Raw genomic sequence first — 21148 nt, 5'->3', positions numbered from 1 at the left:
TGCCTGGATTCCACCTCTTCCCACCCTATCTCTTGCAAAAATGCCATTCTGTATTCCCAATTCCTCCACTTCCGCCGTATCTACTCCCAGGAGGACCAGTTCCACCCATAGAACACAGCAGATGGCCTCCTTCAGAGACCACAACTTCCCTTCCCACGTGGTTAAAGATACCCTACAATGCATCTTGTCCACATCCCGCACCTCCGCCCTCAGACCTCACCCCTCCAACCGTAACAAGGACAGAACGCCCCTTGTGCTCACCTTCCACCCTGCAAACTTTTGTATAAACCAAATCATCCGCCGACATTTCTGCCACCTCCAAAAAGACCCCACCACCAGGGATATATTTCCCTCCCCACCCCTTTCCGCCTTCCGCGAAGACCGTTCCCTCCATGACTACCTGGTCAGGTCCACACCCCCCCCCCCCCCACAACCCACCATCCCATCCTGGCACTTTCCCCTGCCACCGCAGGAACTGTAAAACCTGTGCCCACACCTCCTCCCGCACCTCTATCCAAGGTCCTAAAGGAGCCTTTCACATCCATCAAAGTTTTACCTGCACATCCACTAATATCATTTATTGTATCTGTTGCTCCCAATGCGGTCTCCTCTACATTGGGGAGACTAAACGCCTCCTAGCAGAGCGCTTTAGGGAACATCTCCGAGACACCCGCCCCAATCAACCACACCGCCCTGTGGCCCAACATTTCAACTCCCCCTTCCACTCTGCCGAGGACATGGAGGTCCTGGGCCTCCTTCAATACCGCTCCCTCGCCACCAGACGCCTGGAGGAAGAACGCCTCATCTTCCACCTCGGAACACTTCAACCCCAGGGCATCAACGTGGACTTCAACAGCTTCCTCATTTCCCATTTCCCCACCTCACCCGAGTTTTAAACTTCCAGCTCAGCACTGTCCCCATGACTTGTCGGACCTGCCTATCTCCTTTTCCACCTATCCAGTCCACCCTCTCTTCCCTGGCCTATCATCTTCATCTCCTCCCCCACTCACCCACTGTACTCTATGCTACTCTCTCCCCACCCCCACCCTCCTCTAGCTTATCTCTCCACGCTTCAGGCTCACTGCCTTTATTCCTGAAGGGCTTTCGCTGCTCGTTGGATACTGCCCGAAATGCTGTGCTCTTCCAGCACCACTGATCCAGAATCTGGTTTCCAGCATCTAAAGTCATTGTTTTTACCCCTTATATCTCCAGAAGTGTGCTGTTGAGGCACCCTACTGCTGTAATTATGGGAAATCAACTGATTTGCAACTCTCATGCTGTTAAGTTTAATATAAAAACTACACCTTGTTGTTTAATGTGTAACTGTTTTTAAAACACTGTATCAAGTTCATAATTACTGCTCAATAGCCTGAGCTTAAAAGATAACTTGATACTTGTGAAATGCCAAATTTCTTTATAAATGACAAAAAAACCCCACAATTTTAAAATGTTAATATTAAAGTTTGTTTATCTTTTTTGTGATCCTTCTGTAATCCCACGATAATGTTTTATTAGGTTGACTCAAAATTCCAATTAAAAGTGAAGGACCTAAAATGTTTTTACTTTTAGGTGAGAGAGTATTGCAATTTGATTGACTGTGTACCTGACTTGCTGACATCTCTGCTGATGAATGCCAAGAAATTGATACAAAAACTACTGCCAGGAAAAGTGAAAAATATACTGTAGTGATTCAAAATCATAGTGAGAAGATTCGAGGTCAACACAAAGTGCCATTGGTACTTTATGTTCACTACCTATATGGGCGAAATACAGGCTTTTGTTCATGCTTCACCAGGTAACATTATAGTTCAGATATTCTCCATTTATAGTCGCCCTATTTAGCGTTTTATTTTTCATTTTAATGTTATGAAATTTTTTTGATTCAGTAACTTGACATGCTTCCTAGCACAGCTAGAAACCCAGGCAGTTCATCATCATTGCCAGTAGTGAAGGGGTTATTCATGTTGCTGTATGGTAACATGCTACACTACTGTCATCTACAGCATGTCATAGTAGCTAATGCAGAAAACAAACTTCACGAGCTTAACCAAATAGCTATGTCTGAAAGTCTAAGGGGAGTAGTTCTGCATCTAGTCAGGAGAGAATGGACAGTCAGCAGGTACTGCCCCAGTCAGTCAAGGACATTGAGTATATCAGTCCATGTGTTTCTCACAGTCATCTGGGTGTGATCAGGCAAAATTGTCCTCCCAGGTCAGTTTGGAAGGGGTCCATAGTCAGTTCTGCAAGTTTGGTTGGTAAGTATGAGGGGAATTATCAGGTAGCAGAATATGCTGTGCTGGAGAAAACTGCAATGTGGGAACTAGATGCATTACGCTGGGATGTAGGATGACTGTGTCTGGTATCTTGGCCTTCTTTGCCAGTCCATAGGAAAGAAGATAGCCCTCTTCCTCCTTGCCCACTAGACCTCCAATTTTCATCAATTGATTAAATACGCATTGCCACAAAAATCCTCTTAAGTAGCAGCATTGATCCTCTTCCACATTAGAGCTGGATAAATGAGACAATTTCATAAAATTCCTTGGTAGCGCACCCTCTGCAAACCAATTATTAAAGATTTAACACTTGGGTGCAGTCATAAGCCCAACAGCTTTAATTTGCTTGCCTGAATGAGCTACAAGGAAATGTTTAATGTAATTGATTTGTAAAATGCTTCCTCTCAACAGTTTGTTTATCTTGTTTGATCAAGGAATCTATGCAATTATATAATTATCTTTTAATCATATCAACTTCTGTCTTCATTTCTAAACAAATTAAACAAAAATAATTAATTTCAGTTATTCAGCCAATTCTTCCTTAACAGGGTAAACTGACCAGGCTTGAAGTAGTGTGCAGCTTGGATTTAAACATGGGGCCCATGTTATAAACGCTGGAGGGTCCCTGTAACAGTGAGCACCTCTGCCTCTACTGACACATGTATGAATGAGAATGGTGCCATTGAGCCCAGATGAGGTGAGCAGTAGAATAGTTCATGAGAAAAATCGCCATAGCAAAACATCCTGCATGAAACTCCTTGGAAATAACATTTAGCCAAAAAAATGGGAAAATTCAGCTCATTTTTTCCAACTTTTACATTATTTTAGATACTAGGAAACAATGCTTCAGTTAAAGCCTTTCCACTTAAACACCACAATTTTTAGGAACACAATGCTATTTTTACTGAGAACCACCTGCATTCTAATCCTGATTTCAATACTTAACTTCCATTACCACTAATTATGAAGTTAAGTTTTCTCTTTCAGTAATGTCTCAAACATTTACCGATAGTCTTGGTCACTAATTAATTAATTGCTTCTTAAACATAAATTAAATATCTTGTTTAACATGATTGCGGAGAGGAAGAAGGCAGATAGCAAGATGGAGGATAGACACTAATAACTAATATTCCAAAGAACATTATGATTCCCATGTTCTTAAGACAATTGATATAACATCTCGTTGTTAAAACCCAGTCAGAGTACAGTGTAAAGTTGAGGTTTCACTTGTGTGTCTTTTTTTATAGAGGAGCATCATATTGAAACACCTTAGAATTAGCTTTCTTCAGTGTAACACTGAAGACAGCAGCACAAGAGACAATTTACAGTGTTAGGAAAGGATTGACTTTTTTCTTGTTCCATTAGTCCAGAAATAAGGATAGAAGTTGAAATGATTAACAGATAAAAAGATAATGATATGATGGCAGAGATTCCTGAATCGAACAAGGAAAACAGCTGAGATCAAACATGTTACAAATCAGCTAGAGAAGACATACTACGCTTTTCGTTGTAGTTAATCCAGATCAGCAAATTAAAGCTATTGAACTTAGACTGGACAGCAGTGTTAAATCCTTAATATTTGATTTGCAGAGGTAACACTTTTAAAGAATTCTATGAAATCACCTCATTTATCCAGCTTTAATTCGGAAGAGGGTTATTGCTGTTACTTGAGAGGATTTCTATAGCAATGTATTTTAAATCTATTGATGAAAATACTGTAGTGCGTAGACTTATAATCATATCCAGTGATAAATTCTTAAAAAAAAGCCTTTCAAATAGCTAACTTAATTGTAAAAAGACTCTTGTTAACCACTCAAAATTAAAGCAAAAATTTGCAGATGCTGGAAATTTAAAATAAATGCAGAAAATGTTGCTGAAATTCAGCAGATCTGGCAGCTTGTGTGTTAGAGAAATAGAGTTAGCATTTCATCAAAACAATTCATCCCTAAAACTGTTACACTGAAATAAAAATGTCCAATAAAGTATTTTTCAACTGAAGGATTGAAGAATGGCTGAATACAAAGAAAGAATTTTTTGAAAATATGTTTTTGAAACAGAAAGTAAGAGTAGTAATTGAGAAACAAATGTGGAAAATGTTGAAGAAACTCAGCACATCTGGTAGCATCTGTTCAGTTCACCTCTGAAAAAGAGTCAAACTGGATATCAAATGCTAACTCTATTTAATATTAATCACACCTGTCTCAATACAAAGGAAACATTCTAGTGAGATGGTGTGGTTCTGTTCGCCGAGCTGGGAATTTGTGTTGCAGACGTTGCGTCCCCTGTCTCGGTGACATCCTTAGTGCTTGGGAGCTTCTGTGAAGTTTCCTCCAGTATTTATAGTGATTTGTATCTGCCGCTTCCGGTTATCAGTTCAAGCTGTCTGCTGCAGTGGCCGACAGGGTCATACTGGGTCCAGGTCGACGTGCTTATTGATTGAATCTGTGGATGAGTGCCATGCCTCTAGGAATTCCTTGGCTGTTCTCTGTTTGGCTTGTCCTATAATACTAGTGTTGTCCCAGTCGAACTCATGTTGCTTGTCATCTGAGTGTGTGGCTACTAAGGATAGTTGGTCATGTCGTTTCGTGGCTAGTTGGTGTTCATGAATGTGTACTGTTAGCTGTCTTCCTGTTTGTCCTATGTAGCATCTGAGCTACAAATCTTCTCCCAAACTTTGAATTCTAGTGAGATGGTTTGAAAAGAAGCATTTCAAGGATAGAGAATCACCACTTTCCTTCCCGCCACAACTCTCATGATGCACATGTTGTGGATGGAAACATTAGTTCAAAGTTTACAGCAATAAAATAAATACATTAAAAGTTATGGAAAAGAACAACAAGCTGAATTGGTACACATAGCTTCCTCACATAATCTCTTTTATTCCTAACTCTCATTATTTACAAACCAGTATTCATCACGACAAAGCCCGTAACTGTAAACAAAATACAAGGTTTTAGCATCTGCTGTTAAAGGGAAGACAATTCAGAGGAATAACCGCATTTTCCCAGACAGACTGAGGGAAAAACGTGTCAAAGGTCCTTCAGGCTCTCTTGTCCTTTTGCTGTGCTCTTTTCAATGTGCAACAAAATAAGAAATCAGTTATTCAACTCCAGCTTTCATTTGTCATTTTGCCCTAAATAAACAAAAAGCCTGCATGGTTCATTATACAGAAAAGTGCAGAAGTAAGGTATTCTTTCCCAAAACATAAAACATTTAACTCTATGTGGAAAAACCAAAACAAAGTACTGCAGTCAAACCAGAATCATGAGATTTCTTTCAAGCCTGTGAAGTTCACCTTACTATCACCCCTCCCCCTTCTTCCAAATTCCACTACAGCACACAGTGAACAATGTCTTTGGAAGCCTTTGCTTAAACACAGCAGTGCCTTGGCACAGATTAAGTTATGAAACAGTCCTTTGGCAAATAAGTGATGGTACTTCCAGAATGCTGATAAAACTAAGAAGGGTTTTAGACTTGTACAAACATGACACTCAAGGAGGTTATTGTGCTTTTTCATCACAGGATGCATACAGGGTTACCACTAAAAAATGCAATGTTCATAAAATTTATTAAGAGGTTTTCTAAGTATATTTCTTGTACCAATTTTGATTTTATTTCTACTTTAGATTTCTTCACACTAAGTGGTAAATGAAAATCGTGCTCTTAGATCTCTAATTAATTTCACTTTTGAGCCAGGTTCCAGCAGTGTGTCAACTAGAATTATTCTCTCCTCTCACTTCCCTTTCTTGTATCTTCCCCATGTTTGCCAAATACTAAATGTTGATGACTCATTCACAACAATAACTGGCTAGTTAAATAATCATAAATACAATCTATCCTTCAATTCCATGGCAAATATTGTCCATTGAATGTTATTAGGATGATAGAACAAATGACTGTTACCCACAAGGTACTCTTTGTGCAAAGGGAAGGAAAAAATGGTACAGACAGATAGTAGGGATTGTGCATTTTTTTGCATGAATTGAATTTTTTGAACAAGAATGGAGTTCAGATGTAAGCCACCTGACCTTTATCCTGGTTCCTTTGGATCTACATGTTGGGCAGCCCAGGGCAGAAATGCTCAGAAAATTTACTCCAGAGGTCTGGGATAGACTGAAGACTTGACAGTGAGCAGTGAAAAATCACACCACAGCATTCACAAGGTTCATCAGGAGTTACAAAATGTTGATCACTGAACCAAGGTGTAGTTTCAGTGTTATGCTGACAACTTATGTCTTTCGCTGCACTAAAACATTGGTGGCAAGACTGTGTTATATATTTTATAATTGGTACGACCAAACCCTATGAGGGTATCCCAGATAGGATATCTGATACTGTTAGGCTCCCAGCTGAAGATGGGTGAATTGGTTCCCATTGTTTATTCAACCATTACCTTGGACAGTTGCAATAAAGTTAATTTAAAAAAGATCCTTTCACTTCTGGGCATTTTTCTCCCAGATCCAAATGAACTTGTATTTTAAAAGGAACCAATTTAAACAAGCTTTCTTGAATTAACAAATAAAATCACTATATTAAGCTTGAACAGAAATACTAATGATACACAGATTAGAAACTGGAGGGGAGTACAAAAAGGATCTGAACTATATATGAAGAGATGATAAGACAATGTTGAGGCTATTATTGGGTAGCACTGGTAGCATTAGCAGTTGATCAGATGATTGAGATTCTGGATTTTATGGGCTGGTGGAAATTCCTTTCTACTGATTCCTTTTTTTGTTAAAACTGACTTGAAGAACTCTGAGTCAGAGAGAGCTTTAACTTGCAATGCAGGGGATTAAATAAGCGATAGTCCTAAGTTCACAGCAGAGTATTCATTCTGACTAGTATGCTCCAGTGGAGCTGAAATTGCCTTTTAACCCTTGTTCTTAACATTTCTCCAAGGGAAAAAAACACAAAATGTGTCCGTTGTTCAAGACCTCATCTGCATGGGTCGTCAACCTCTCATTGTCTTGTAGTCATGAAAGATCACAGTCCAGTCAGTTTGAAGTTTCTTTCATATGGAATTTCTTTCAGCAGCCATCATCAACTGCATCAATCTTCTTTAAAAAAAACACATTTAGGAATTAAAAGGTTAAAAAAGGGCCACAGTACTTTAGGGTTCTAACTTCCTATTGTAAATATAGAAACAGAGAAAATAGTAGCAGGAGTAGGCAATTTGGCTTTTCACGACTGTTCAACTATTCATATTGATCATGGCTGATCACAAAACTCAGTTCCCTATTCCTGCTTTCTCCCCATACCATTTGATTCCTTTAGCCCCAGTAACTATGTCTAAGTCCTTTCTGAAAACATCCAATGTTTTGGACTCAAACACTTTGCGTGGCAGAGATTACAACAGGCTCACCAATCCCGGAGGGAAGAAATATCTCAACTCCATCCTAAATGACCTACCCTGTACTTTTACACTGTGACGCCAGTTTCTTGCCTTCCTGAACATCAGCAACATTTACCCTGACCAGTCCTGTTAGAATTTTTTATGTTTCGAAATGATATTCTCCTTAGTTTTTGGAATTCATGAATATAGTAAGTAATCCAGTCTCTCCTCAGTCCTGCCATCCCAGGAATCAGCCTGGTAAATCTTTATTGTTCTCCATTCATGGTCAGAACATCCTTCCTCAAACATGGGCCAGAATTGCACACAATACTCCAGATGTGGTCTCACCAAAATTCCTGCATAATTATAACAGATCTGCTCTCATCTTGTACTCAAACCCTCTTGTTATGAAGGCCAACATACCAATAGCCTTCTTCACCAACATTCTTACTTACAGTGACTGGTGTACAAGGACACCTAAGTCTCATTACACCTCCCCTATTCATGATCAATCGCCATTCGGACAATAATCTTCCTTCCTGTTTTTGCTAACAAAGTGGTTAACCTCATATTTATCCACATTATATTTTATCTGCCCAACTCACTCAGGTTGTCCAATCACACTAAAGCATCTCTTCAAACTCTACACAGCTCACCCTTCCATCCAACTTTGTGTGACCTGCAAACAGTTTGTTCTCTTATATAGAAGATTAATACAAGTGCGAATAATTGGGGCCCAAGCTATGATCCCACTCATCACTGCCTGCCACTTGAACCTGTTGATTCCTATTCTTTGTTTTCTGTCTGCCAGCCAGTTTTCTGCCTATTCAGTACACTACTCCAAATCCCACGTGCTTTAATTTTATATGCTAATCCCTTATGTAGGACTTTACCAAAAATTTTCTGAAAGCCTAAATAAACCACATCCACTGGCTCCCCCTTATCAAACCATAAATTCCAGTTCATTTGACAAGCACGCTTTCCCTTTTATAAATTCCATACTGACTCTATCTGATCCTGTCATGGTTTCCCAAGTGCTCTGCTTTTAAATCTTATATTACGGAATTTAGTCTTTAACCTTTCACAGATGTCAGGCTAACCGGTCTATAATTCCCTGTTTTCACTATCCCGCCTTTTTTAAAATAGTCAAATGTAACATGAATTGAGAAAGATATGTACTGGAAAAGATATGTACTCCGATGTTACAAAAAAAATGTCATTATTTTCGGTAGTGCAAAGGCAGCCTTTTGCTTTACAAAACAAAAATCAAGTTTTGCAGGAGGGTGTAGATTGTAAACTAACAAACAGTCAGCTTTGGCCATAATTTTTTATCTGTAACAAATGACAATGTCAGGATGTAAGCATATGCAAATTAGCACAGGAATCCTTAAGGTGCAGTCAGTCCCTTTGGGCTCCAACATTACATGCAGTGTGATTACCATTCTAGCACCATCCCCATTGTTAGCAAACACTGAAATCAGTGATCATTTCAACCTTCCCATAACAATGCTCTTGTTAGAAATTTCAATTTGGCGAGGAACAAAAGTTGCCTTCAAAAACAAATTTACAACTATTTAGTGTCATCAAATGATTAATTAAAAGGTTTTAAATTGTCAATTAATTTTAAAATTGTTTTTCTAGAATATTTTAGCTTCTCCCTTCACACCATATGTGTGACACGATCTTGGATTGGTAAAAAAGAACGTGCTTTTATTTTACTTGTCTTACTTTTTATTTGACAGGCTATAAAAATCCTTCATTGTGTAATCATTTGCAGTGATGGAAGTGAATTTCTCAAAGCGATTGCTAGATTTGTCAGCAAGACTTACTGTGAGGTTAGTGGCGAACACCCTAGCCCTCAACTTGGATTGTAAATTCTGGGTCATTGTTAGGTTTTTCCACTAGTTTGCAATAACCACTAAATAAAAACTCACCCAGTAGTGGAATACAATTTCACAAATGCATAGAAACACTTTACCCAACCACTCATTCAAAGAAATATGAGCATTGTTTCTGTACTTGAATTGTTCAAATGCAGCCAATAATGTATCAACGCATGCAACACAATCATGTATTCATATCTGGTTGGCGCCTAACTGTGGTAGATATATTTTGACTGAGCCAATGAGTATTTCCCATAACCAGTGAAACAATTGAATAAAATTAGTTCCCTAGATTTTTAAAAAATCTAACCAAAATAACCATTTCATACATACCTTTTCCTTTGAACTTTCTGATTCCAGCTTTAAATTTAGATACATAGCAACATGAGGAATGTTGCCAATTTCCATTTGGAGATCGCTGGTGTCTTCACCCCACAAGAGTTTCACCAGATTGTTATTAGTGGGAATCAGTTTAGTAGGATGTGTGAAAGATGGACTAGTTCCTATGGGCTCAGGGCGCAAGGTTTCAATTGTCAATTTCACCTGTTAAAAATTATCCAACACAAAAACTGAAATCACTCAAAGCAAGTAAGTTGGAAATAGCAATTATGTTGAAGAAGCAGATGAAATATTACATTAATCGTTTGTTGCAGCTGCACTACTCATTTGTTTCTCTAATGTGGTGCTCAATCATTAGCTACATTTTAAGACATGTTTGACACCAAATTACCATAAAATGTAGGAGCAGTAATAAGTCATTTGGCACCCTGAGGCCCGTTTGATCATAGCTAACATGCATTTCAATCCCATTCTCACGCCTTCTCTCTGTAACCATTGATCCTTTACCAATCAAGAACCCATCCATCATGGTCTTACAGATACTCAATCACTTGGACACCTTCTCCACATCCACTCTATCCAGGTCTCTCAGTATTCTTTAAGTTTCAACAAGATTACCCCCTCATCCTTCTAAACTTAGAGTATAGATCTAGAATTCTCAACATTCCTCATATGATAAGCCCTTCATTTCTGGATTATTCTTGTGAATATCTTCTGGACCCCCCTTCCAATGCCAGCACATCAATCATGAGATGCAAGACCCAAAATTGCTCACAGTATTCCAAATGACTGACCAGAATCTTACACAGCCTCAACAGTACATCCCTCCTCTTGTGATCTAGAGCTCTTGAAATTCCTATCTGTCAACTGAACCTGCATGTTAACCTGAAGAGAATCCTTAACTAGGACTCCCAACACTCTGTGCTTCAGCCTATCGAAGCGTTTCCCCATTTTGAATATAGTCTATGCCCCTATCGTAGGTAGAGAGTGTGGTGAAGGCAGCATATGGCAGGGTGTAAAATATAGAAGCAAGGAAATCTTTATAAAACATTGGTTCAGTCACAGATGGAATACTGTGTGCAGTTCAGGTTGTCACACTATTGGATGGATGTGATTGCACTGGGAAGGGTGCAGAGGAGATGCGTTAGGATGTTGCCTGTGATGAAAGTCTCAGTTATGAAGACGACTGGATGGCTGGGTTTATTTTCCTTGGAGCAGAGGAGACTGAGGAGAGATTTGATTGAGATATACAAACAAGAGATATAGACAGAGTATATTGTGATAATCTTTTCCCGATGGCAGGTGTGTCTAAGACCAGAAGGTGTACTTTTAAGATGAGGAACAAGTGGTTTGGACGAGATCTAAGAAAAATATTTCTTCACCAGAGTGTGACAGAAAAATGGACTGTGCTGCCTGAGATGCTTATGGAAGCAGGTAGCTTTGCAACACTTGAAAAGCATCTGGATGAGCATTTAAAATGCTAAGGCACAGTAGGCTATGGACCAAGTGCAGGGAAATGGGATTACTGTAAGGACCAGGCCAGACCCCTTAAAACACTTCAAGAAGGTAGCCTAGACCCTAACTTTGCTAGTTGTTCTAAGCAGGTGTAATGTGGATATTCCAGGAGAAATGCTGCTGGTCAAACCACTTGTGTGTTTTGTTTAAAACAATCTATTTACAAGATTACTGAATGTTCAAGGTTTGTGCGAAGATTTGTAGCTCGGGTGCTCGTTGTTGTGGTTCTGTTCGCCGAGCTGGAAGTTTTTGTTGCAAACGTTTCGTCCCCTGGCTAGGAGACATCATCATAGCACTGATGATGTCTCCTAGCCAGGGGACGAAACGTTTGCAACAAAAACTTCCAGCTCGGCGAACAGAACCACAACAATTACTGAATGAAACACAAACAAGAGAAAACAGAATACCAAATAATTTAACATTTCCAAAAGCCCAGATTATCCCATAACAACAATCCCCATAAACATTCCTTGGTAGAAAAGATAAAATGAAACACAGGTTCTTACAGAGAAGGAGCGAGAGAGAGAGAGAGAGCGCGAGACAGAGCACGAGAGAGAAAACCAGCCTGGATCTGTTTCTTTGGTCCTGCAGCTTTCCACACAACTATTAAAAAACAAACCAAACCAGAGCAAAGCTGAGCTTGGAGAACTGACCACACCTCTTTCACTGTTCAAATGTTTATTTCTAACTTGAAAGCCATCTGCCTGAGCTATAAACAAATTGTCCCTAAAACCCTTCAACCCCCAGACTTTTGGGAGTCTGTGTCATTAACAGCCTCTCTTTAAAAAAAGCCAAGGACAGCATAACTTTGTTAAAGGAGCAGCTTCGTCATAACATGTTGAGCTGAAAGGCCTGTTTCTATACTGTTTGACTCTCGAAAAGTTAGCTCGAGAGAATTCCAACAAAGTATTCAAAGCTGTATGCATATATAATAATAATTATTAAGAGTACTGTAATTGTATTGCACTCTGTAATATTCAATTTGAAACATTCTGAAATGTATTTCTAGAAATTTTTGAATAAAGTAACCTTTTGAGTAAATAAATTAAACAAACTAATACCCACAACTGTGGAATGCTATTCAAAGAATAGCATGCGGCATGGTGGCACAGTGGTTAGCACTGCTGCCTCACAGCGCCTGAGACCCAGGTTCAATTGCCACCTCAGAGGACTGACTGTGTGAAGTTTGCACGTTCTCCCTGTGTCTGCGTGGATTTCCTCCAGGTGCTCCGGTTTCCTCCCACAGTCCAAAGATATTTGGGTCAGGTGAATTGGCCATGCTAAATTGCCCGTAGTGTTAGGTAAGGGGTAAATGTATGGGTGGGTTGCGCTTCGGCGGGTTGGTGTGGACTTGTTGGGCCACACTGTAAGTAATCTAATCTAATAAACTGAATTTAAAAACCACTCTTCACTTCATCAGTTTGTACGGAATAGGGATTCATCAGCAATTCTTTGATATAGAAGCTTCAGAAAAGCTGAAACACAATGACATACTGAAACTCTGGAGAAGCAATTTTTGATCACTGAATGCATTGTCTTTAATGCTAGATAAGCAGTGAGGAAAAATAACTTTAGCATTTAACAATCAACATAATTAATGGTATTTAAAATGTCAATGGAGGAGTTAATGGCGCAGTTAACCACCTAATTAAAAACGATCAATGAGAAGCAATAATGGTCATCATTTTATTGTAATCTCTTCCAAAGGTCATCAAAAAAAGCACCATCTGTCGCACGGTCCTGCATTGACAACGGAGGGAGCAAAGTAATTTCTGTAAATTTAACACATCTTGCATCCTTTTGTTCCATTGATAGTTATACGGAAGGACAGCATAATTGGGAACTATGGAAACAAGTTAACATCCCAAATAATGATGATGATGCAAATAAGCCTTACTTTCAACATAACTTTCTAAATTTGATCTAGTACTGAGATCTTCTTTTAAGAATAGCAACAATATGTGCAACATGACTACAGTGACCCTTAAAAACTATTCAGGACAGCAATTTGAAAACAAAAATGGACAATTTCTTCTTCTGTTAGAGAACACTGAAATGTTTCTCTATGCTTCCAGAATGGAGAGAAGCATTTCACACAAGGGGAAAATCTGAAATTCTACACCCTCACATGCAGGGAGCCATACCTGTAGGGAACGCCAGCTAGTTAGCTAGCTACAAATTGCAACCCTGAAAAGCACAGCTATTAACCGAAGTTATGAATTCTTCTCCTTTGGCAGTCCCTCAGGATCGTAAGTGACTTGCTTCACATTGGTTCGATGGGTTTATAGATGGCTGCTAAGTCCAATGTGTGATCTGCAGATTCTGCCATGTGAAGATCAGGTGTTGTTTGAAGTGTCAGGTAGATGAGTTGCTTGGAGGTTTGTGTGTATTTTTAAATGATGTTTCAAATTTGCCACGGCTCACAAAATCTTGTGGGATGTTTAGGACCTTTCTGGTCATGAGCCAGAGACTCTCACAATTTGACAGGGATGTTTGACCTCTTCTCGGTTTCTTTTATCTGTGCCATTTTGATGTTATCCCTAACGTGTTTCCATTGTCCTCCTAGGAGTCTCCTGCTGCAGTCAAGTTCTGAGCAGAGCAATTGTGTCAGTAGTCTGGTGTCATGGAAACCAAAGGAGAAAGTGAGGACTGCAGATGCTGGAGATCAGAGCTGAAAATGTGTTGCTAGAAAAGCGCAGCAGGCCAGGCAGCATCCAAAGAGCAGGAGAATCGACGTTTCAGGCATGAGCTTGAAGAAGGGCTCCGCTCATGCCCGAAACGTCGATTCTCCTGCTCTTTGGATGCTGCCTGACCTGCTGCGCTTTTCCAGCAACACATTTTCAGCTCATGGAAACCAAAGCATGGAATTCTCAGGTTACTCTCTTAATTGTTCCCACATTCATGAAAAGAAGTGGGGTGGGTAGAGCAAGAGAGTGGGGTGAGCATAGAGTGTGCATGAGAGAACCACACTGGAGTCAAATGAGCAAAGATATTAAAATGAAGGAAGGGGAAACTGAAGAAAACAATGGTTCAGATTTGATATTTACATCCCAGGACGGCACGGTGGCACAGCGGTTAGCACTGCTGCATCACAGCGCCAGAGACACGCATTCAATTCCCGCCTCAGGCAACTATCTGTGTGGAGTTTGCACATTCTCCCTGCGTCTGCGTGGGTTTCCTCTGGGTGCTCCAGTTTCCTCCCATAGTCCAAATATGTGCAGGTCAGGTGAATTGGCCACGCTAAATTGCCTATAGTGTTAGGTGAAAGGGTAAATATAGGGCAATGGGTCTGGGTGGGTTGCTCTTCAGAGGGTTGATGTGGACTTGTTGGGCCGAAGGGCCTGTTTCCACACTAAGTAATCTAAAATCCCAGCAAGGGTTATAGAAAAAGACAGAAATTCTAAGGTAATTTTGAAAACAAAAGCAACGTGCATTATAAAGATATAAACTGATTTTCCACAGGCACAGTTAGTAAGTATGCAAGAATATCAAGCATTCCAAGCAACAATTCAGAAAGTTAGCAAGGATTTTGTGGGATTTTATATTTTGTAATCAAACAATTTACCTCAACTGCATTTATTTAATCTTGTTCTTTGAATGCCACAACAGCAAAAACTGAAAATACTCACCAACATTCTAGAATAGCATGAATGTGTTGTGGAAGGGTCAAAACAAAATATTCAAATTTTAAACATTTATTCATTTTTATGACATTAAGTGACATTGCAAAGCATTACAAACATTGGTTTGCTGCAGATGTATACTTTGGTTCAATAATGAATAGCTCTCTAAAGTGGACTGACTGGCATTTGGGATCTTCTGTACCATAGTGTCATGGAAAGTTTGCACATTTATTCTATCAATTTTACACTCATCATACATATCAAGAACGAGTTTGGGACAAAGGCCAAGGCTCCTCCAGCAGTACACTTAGGTTTAACTACCTTACTTACTATTACACTTTCCTGAAGAAGGGCTTATGCCCGAAGCGTCGATTCTCCTGCTCCTTGGATGCTGCCTGACCCGCTGCGCTTTTCCAGTAACACATTTTCAGCTCTGTCTCTAGCCACTAACCAAGCATGAACCACTACCTAAACTTAAGCAATATAAGTTCACTAGTGTAATGCAAAATGGGAAGTTACAATTATGAGGAGAAAAGAGATGAACCATGTGTACTCCTTACGTGTCATAATTCTTTCAATGCTTCTACAAGCAATAACAGAGCTGCTGGAATTATGAAAATGCTTTTTTAAGACTTACATTTTGAAGGTCTGTGGGGAATGAAATTTCTTTCAAGTTTTGAGGATCTATTTGGATGGGTTCCTTTAAAAGGGGTAATTGAAAGCTCACAGTGGATGTTAGAGTTTTTTTTTCCAAAAACAAGGCTCTCCACTGATGATAGCTGTTAACCCTGCTGGGGCTGTTCTGAACGGTAACCTGTTTGGACAACTTCTTGTTTTATCTGGTTTAAAGAGCAAGCAGAGTAGGAGGAAAATCTTCTGAAAATAAGCTGGTTGGATGGAACATACTAAGAAAAAAAAATCAGAAGGAGAGAAAAGTGACTGAAAGAACAATTCAAGATTTATATTTTGTGACTCAGCAGAGTCTGCAAGACTTCAGAGACACCAGTGGATGATTAGTAACTTGACCACATTAGCCACAACAGAAACCAGAACATCCTTCACTGTATAATTTTGCTTTTAACCCATTGGCCAGAGTGTTTATTTGGTTTCAGAATGCTAATCTCTGCAAAGAAATGGTTTTCTTCAAGACTGTGTGCATGCACATTCAATGTGTGTGCGCCTGGACATGGATTTTGGGGATATTTTGAAATAAATACTTCTATACTTCCATTTTATTCATTGCATATACTAAGGAATTATTGCCTCTTTATTGAATAAGTTTTGTTTTGGTGAAAATAGTGTTTATTACAAAACCTGCTTAATAGATCTTTTGTCTAAAACTTGTGGATAGGTTACTTAGGTAGCTGGAGAAGGTATTTTTTATTAATATTCTATTACGGGAATAAAAAGTGAGGTCTGCAGATGCTGGAGATCAGAGCTGAAAATGTGTTGCTGGTTAAAGCGCAGCAGGTCAGGCAGCATTCAAGGAACAGGAAATTCGACGTTTCGGGCCAGAGCCCTTCATCTGGAATGAGGAGAGTGTGCCAGGCAGGCTAAGATAAAAGGTAGGGAGGAGGGACTTGGGGGAGGGGCGATGGAGATGTGATAGGTGAAAGGAGGTCAAGGTGAGGGTGATAGGCCAGAGAGGTCAGGAAGAAGATTGCAGGTTAGGAGGGCGGTGCTGAGTTCGAGGGAATCGAATGAGACAAAGTGGGGGGAGGGGAAGTGAGGAAACTGGAGAAATCTGAGTTCATCCCTTGTGGTTGGAGGGTTCCCAGGCGGAAGATGAGGCGCTTTTCCTCCAACTGTCGTGTTATGATGTTCTGGTGATGGAGGAGTCCAAGGACCTGCATGTCCTCGGTGGAGTGGGAGGGGGAGTTAAAGTGTTGAGCCACGGGGGGTGGTTGGGTTGGTTGGTCCGGGCGTCCCAGAGGTGTTCCCTGAAGCGTTCCGCAAGTAGGCGGCCCGTCTCCCCAATATAGAGGAGGCCACATCAAGTGCAGCGGATGCAATAGATGATGTGTGTGGAGGTGCAGATGAATTTGTGGTGGATATGGAAGGATCCCTTGGGGCCTTGAAGAGAAGTAAGGGAGGTGGTGTGGGCGCAAGTTTTGCATTTCCTGCCATTGCAGGAGAAGGTGCCGGGAGTGGAGGTTGGGTTGGTGGGGGGTGTGGACCTGACGAGGGAGTCACGAAGGGAGTGGTCTTTGCAGAACGCTGATAGGGGAGGGGAGGGAAATATATCCCTGGTGGTGGGGTCCGTTTGGAGGTGGCGGAAATGACGGCGGATGATACGCTGTACATGGAGGTTGGTGGAGTGGTAGGTGAGAACCAGTGGGGTACTGTGTTGGTGGCGGTTGGAGGGGCGGGCTCAAGGGCGGAGCAGCGGGAAGTGGAGGAGATGCGGGGGAGGGTATCGTCGATCACGTCTGGGGGGAATTTGCGGTCCTTGAAGGAGGCCATCTGGGCTGTGCGGTGTTGGAACTGGTCCTCCTGGGAGCAGATGCGGCGGAAACGAAGGAATTGGGAATATGGGATGGCGTTTTTACAGGGGGCAGGGTGGGAGGAGGTATAGTCCAGGTAGCTGTGGGAGTCAGTTGGTTTATAGTAGATGTCTGTGTTGAGTCGGTCGCCCGAAATAGAAATGGAAAGGTCTAGGAAGGGGAGGGAGGAGTCTGAGACGGTCCAGGTGAATTTGAGGTCGGGATGGAAGGTGTTGGTAAAGTGGATGAACTGTTCAATCTCCTCGTGGGAGCACAAGGCCGCGCCGATACAGTCATTGATGTAGCGGAGGAAAAGGTGGGGGGTGGTGCCAGTGTAGTTGCGGAAGATGGACTGTTCCACATATCCTACGAAGAGACAGGCATAGCTGGGGCCCATGCGGGTGCCCATGGCAACTCCTTTAGTTTGGAGGAAGTGGGAGGATTGGAAAGAGAAGTTATTCAGGGTGAGGATCAGTTCAGTCAGTCGAAGGAGGGTGTCAGTGGAAGGGTACTGGTTGGTGCGGCGGGAAAGGAAGAAGCGGAGGGCTTTGAGTCCTTCGTGATGGGGGATGGAGGTGTACAGGGACTGGATGTCCATCGTGAAGATAAGGCGTTGGGGACCGGGGAAGCGAAAATCCTGGAGGAGGTGGAGGGCGTGGGTGGTGTCCCGAACATAGGTGGGGAGTTCTTGGACTGAAGGGGACAGAACCGTGTCGAGATACGCGGAGATGAGTTCGGTGGGGCAGGAGCAGGCTGAGACAATGGGTCGGCCGGGGCAGTCAGGTTTGTGGATTTTGGGCAGGAGGTAGAAACGGGCGGTGCGGGGTTGTGGGACTATGAGGTTGGAGGCGGTGGATGGAAGATCCCCTGAGGTGATGAGGTTATGGATGGTCTGGGAGATGATGGTTTGGTGGTGGGAGGTGGGGTCATGGTCAAGGAGGCAATAGGAGGCGGCGTCCGCGAGCCGGCGTTTGGCCTCAGCGGTATAAAGGTCGGTGCGCCAAACTACTACCGCGCCTCCCTTGTCTGCTGGTTTGATAGTGAGGTTGGGGTTGGAGTGGAGGTAGTGGAGGGCTGCACGTTCTGAGGGTGAGAGGTTGGAGTGGATGAGAGGTGTGGACAGGTTGAGTCGGTTAATGTCGCGGCGGCAGTTGGCTATAAATAGATCGAGGGCAGGTAAGAGGCCAGCACAGGGTGTCCAGGTGGAAGGGGTGTGTTGGAGGCGGGAGAAGGGGTCGTTAGAGGGTGGGCGGGAGTCTTGGTTGTAAAAGTAGGCACGGAGGCGAAGGCGGCAGAAGAATTGTTCAATATCTCGCCGCGTGTTGAACTCATTAATCCGAGGGCGTACGGGAATGAAGGTGAGGCCTCTGCTGAGGACTGATCTTTCATCCTCAGAGAGGGGGAGGTCTGGAGGGATGGTGAAGATCCGGCAAGCTTGGCAGCTAGGACCTGGTGTGGGACTGGAGCTGGGAGTGGGGGTGGGGTTAGGGGCAGGGGCGGGGACAGAGATCAGCGTAGGGGCGGGGTTAGACGTGGTGATGAAGATTTGTGTGGGGGCGGGGTTACGCATGGTGACGAAAGTCGGCGTGAGGGCGGGGTTACGCGTGATGATGAAAGTCGGCGTGGGGGCGGAGACATCTGAGGCGTTGTGGTCGTGCACATTAGTGATGTCAGTGGGGGCGGAAGTGGCTGCGGCGACGGCAACCGAAGGGGCGGAAATGGTTGTGGCGACGAAAGAACCGGTCATTCCCAGTAGGCGCGGGGGTCGCGAGTCCGTTGGTGATCTTCCTGGCGATCGTGGAAGCGGTTGTCTGTGCGGCGATCTCCGGGGCTGTTGTTTGGGCGGCGATCGCGGAGGCTGTGAGGTCAGTGGGGGTGGAAGTGACGTCACGGTCATCGTCGGCCGTTGGTGCCGCGGGCGCTGTAGCGGCCGTGTGTGTAATGGCGTCCGACAGATTGTACAGGCCGATGGAAGATTCTGGAACAGTTGAGGAACGAGTGTGGGGGTAAGTACATGAAAGTTTTCGGTACTTACTGTCTTTAATTTCTGATATGGCTAGGAAGATCTGTTTGTTTAGTTTATGGATTCTTCTGTGGACGAAGAACAGTAGAGGTCCTTTGCAAGTTTGTGAGAGTGTTGTCCTGAGCTGGGGTAGGGCTAATTGCAGGGAATGTAGGTAGTGACGCTTGGCTGCAAGGGTGGAGCGGAGGATCCGGAGGGAGGTCTGTTGCTGGAGGCTTCGGATTTGTTGTAGGTACAGGTTGTCCTGGTTGGGTCCAAATTTTGTTGGTTGGAATGTAGTCCGGAGTCCGTGCGCGATCAGTCGGTTCTGTAGGCAGGTGCTGAGGAAGGAGATGTGGCTGTGGTAACGGTCAACTTTGTTGGCTGAAGGAGTGCACCATTGCTTTAGTCACATTTTTCCCAGGATTGCAGCTGTTGAGACCATCACTGTTTATCTTTTTTTTTTCTAACTTTAGGTTGCAATTGCAATTGAGAGTTGAATATAAACCTTTGAACTGTAGTTCATTTTGAAAAGAAAGAGTTACAGGAATAGCAAACCAATCTAAATTAGCCTCCCTATCACTGGATTTGCAACAGTGAAATTAATCACCTTCAAAGTTGCTCAATATTCATAACCAAACTTCATAAATAAAGGATCTTAGACATCAAGTTTACACCTTAAACAGAATTAACAATTTATTATTAATAATGTAACTTCAGCAGAACACAAAGTACAAGATAATCTAATTAATATCTATGATCTTCATTGAATACAGACCCCTCAACTCTCAGTGACAGACAGACAGATATATACATTTAAGGGCTAACTTAAAAAAGAAAATAAAAGAATAGTAATTTGTCAATAACTGTTTCAATGAATACCAGGCCTTCATGAAATCTTTTGACAATGAGTTGTAATCCAGACACAAAATACTGTACATCTTACCTGAATTCCAAAGTCACCTGTCAACACAGATTCCAGAGACCTCTGGAGACTTTTACTTATTTATTACAGACTGAGTTTTTTCTCAGAACTTTCAACAAGTCAATAACTGGATAGTAACTACAGACAGCAAAACCGAAAAATCAGCTTTCCAATCCAGCAGCTTCTAAAGCAAAACTGCCTCCTGCTCAAAAACCCAGACAAAGCCAAACCACTTTTCCTTTTCACTTCCTTTTTCAATATGCTCTCTGGGTGACTGGCCAGCACCATCCTCTTTTGACTGACTAATTCAACATCCAACCAGCTGCCAGTCCCTGAGCATAACAAGACCTCAATGCTGAATCGTCCAGTGTCCTTAAAATAATAATTAACCTGCATGATCTTTCTAGGCCAATTCCTAACAACAAACATCAGTCTTTAACTCTTTCTTTTCAAAATGAACTACAGTTCAAAGGTTTATATTCAACTCTCAATTGCAATTGCAACCTAAAGTTAGAAAGAAAAGAAAAACAGTGATGGTCTCAGCAGCTGCAATCCTGGGAAAAATGTGACTAGAGCAATGGTGCACTCCTTCAGCCAATAAAGTTGATAAAATCATCTTTTAAAACAGAAAAATGTATGAAGATTTTGCATAAAGTGAAAAATGAAATACTATTTCTTCTAGTCAGCAATCAAAACATTGATTTTCAATTTACTCTGGTCACTAGGTCAGTGTGGTAAGTAGTTAGAAGAAACTTCTTTCTGTAGAAAGC

At 42.0% G+C, this 21148-nt stretch overlaps 1 protein-coding gene across 3 annotated transcripts in view; it reads right to left on the bottom strand.

The window, feature by feature from the left end:
• intu (inturned planar cell polarity protein) overlaps nucleotides 1-21148 on the bottom strand; it is a 114206-nt gene that overhangs the window by 51951 nt on the left and 41107 nt on the right. For 2 of the 3 annotated variants that reach the window (XM_060851417.1, XM_060851418.1), the window contains exon 4: nucleotides 9825-10034. The exons of the other annotated variant lie outside the window; for it this stretch is intronic. In XM_060851417.1, the coding sequence (XP_060707400.1) occupies nucleotides 9825-10034 (210 nt within the window). The remainder of the gene's footprint in view (nucleotides 1-9824; nucleotides 10035-21148) is intronic. 3 annotated transcript variants of the gene reach the window in all.

This window comes from Hemiscyllium ocellatum, chromosome 36, assembly GCF_020745735.1.
Source record: "Hemiscyllium ocellatum isolate sHemOce1 chromosome 36, sHemOce1.pat.X.cur, whole genome shotgun sequence".
Classification (NCBI taxonomy): Eukaryota; Metazoa; Chordata; class Chondrichthyes; order Orectolobiformes; family Hemiscylliidae; genus Hemiscyllium; species Hemiscyllium ocellatum.
Note: the sequence above shows the minus strand (reverse complement) of the source record. Positions and strands in the feature narration are given on the sequence as shown.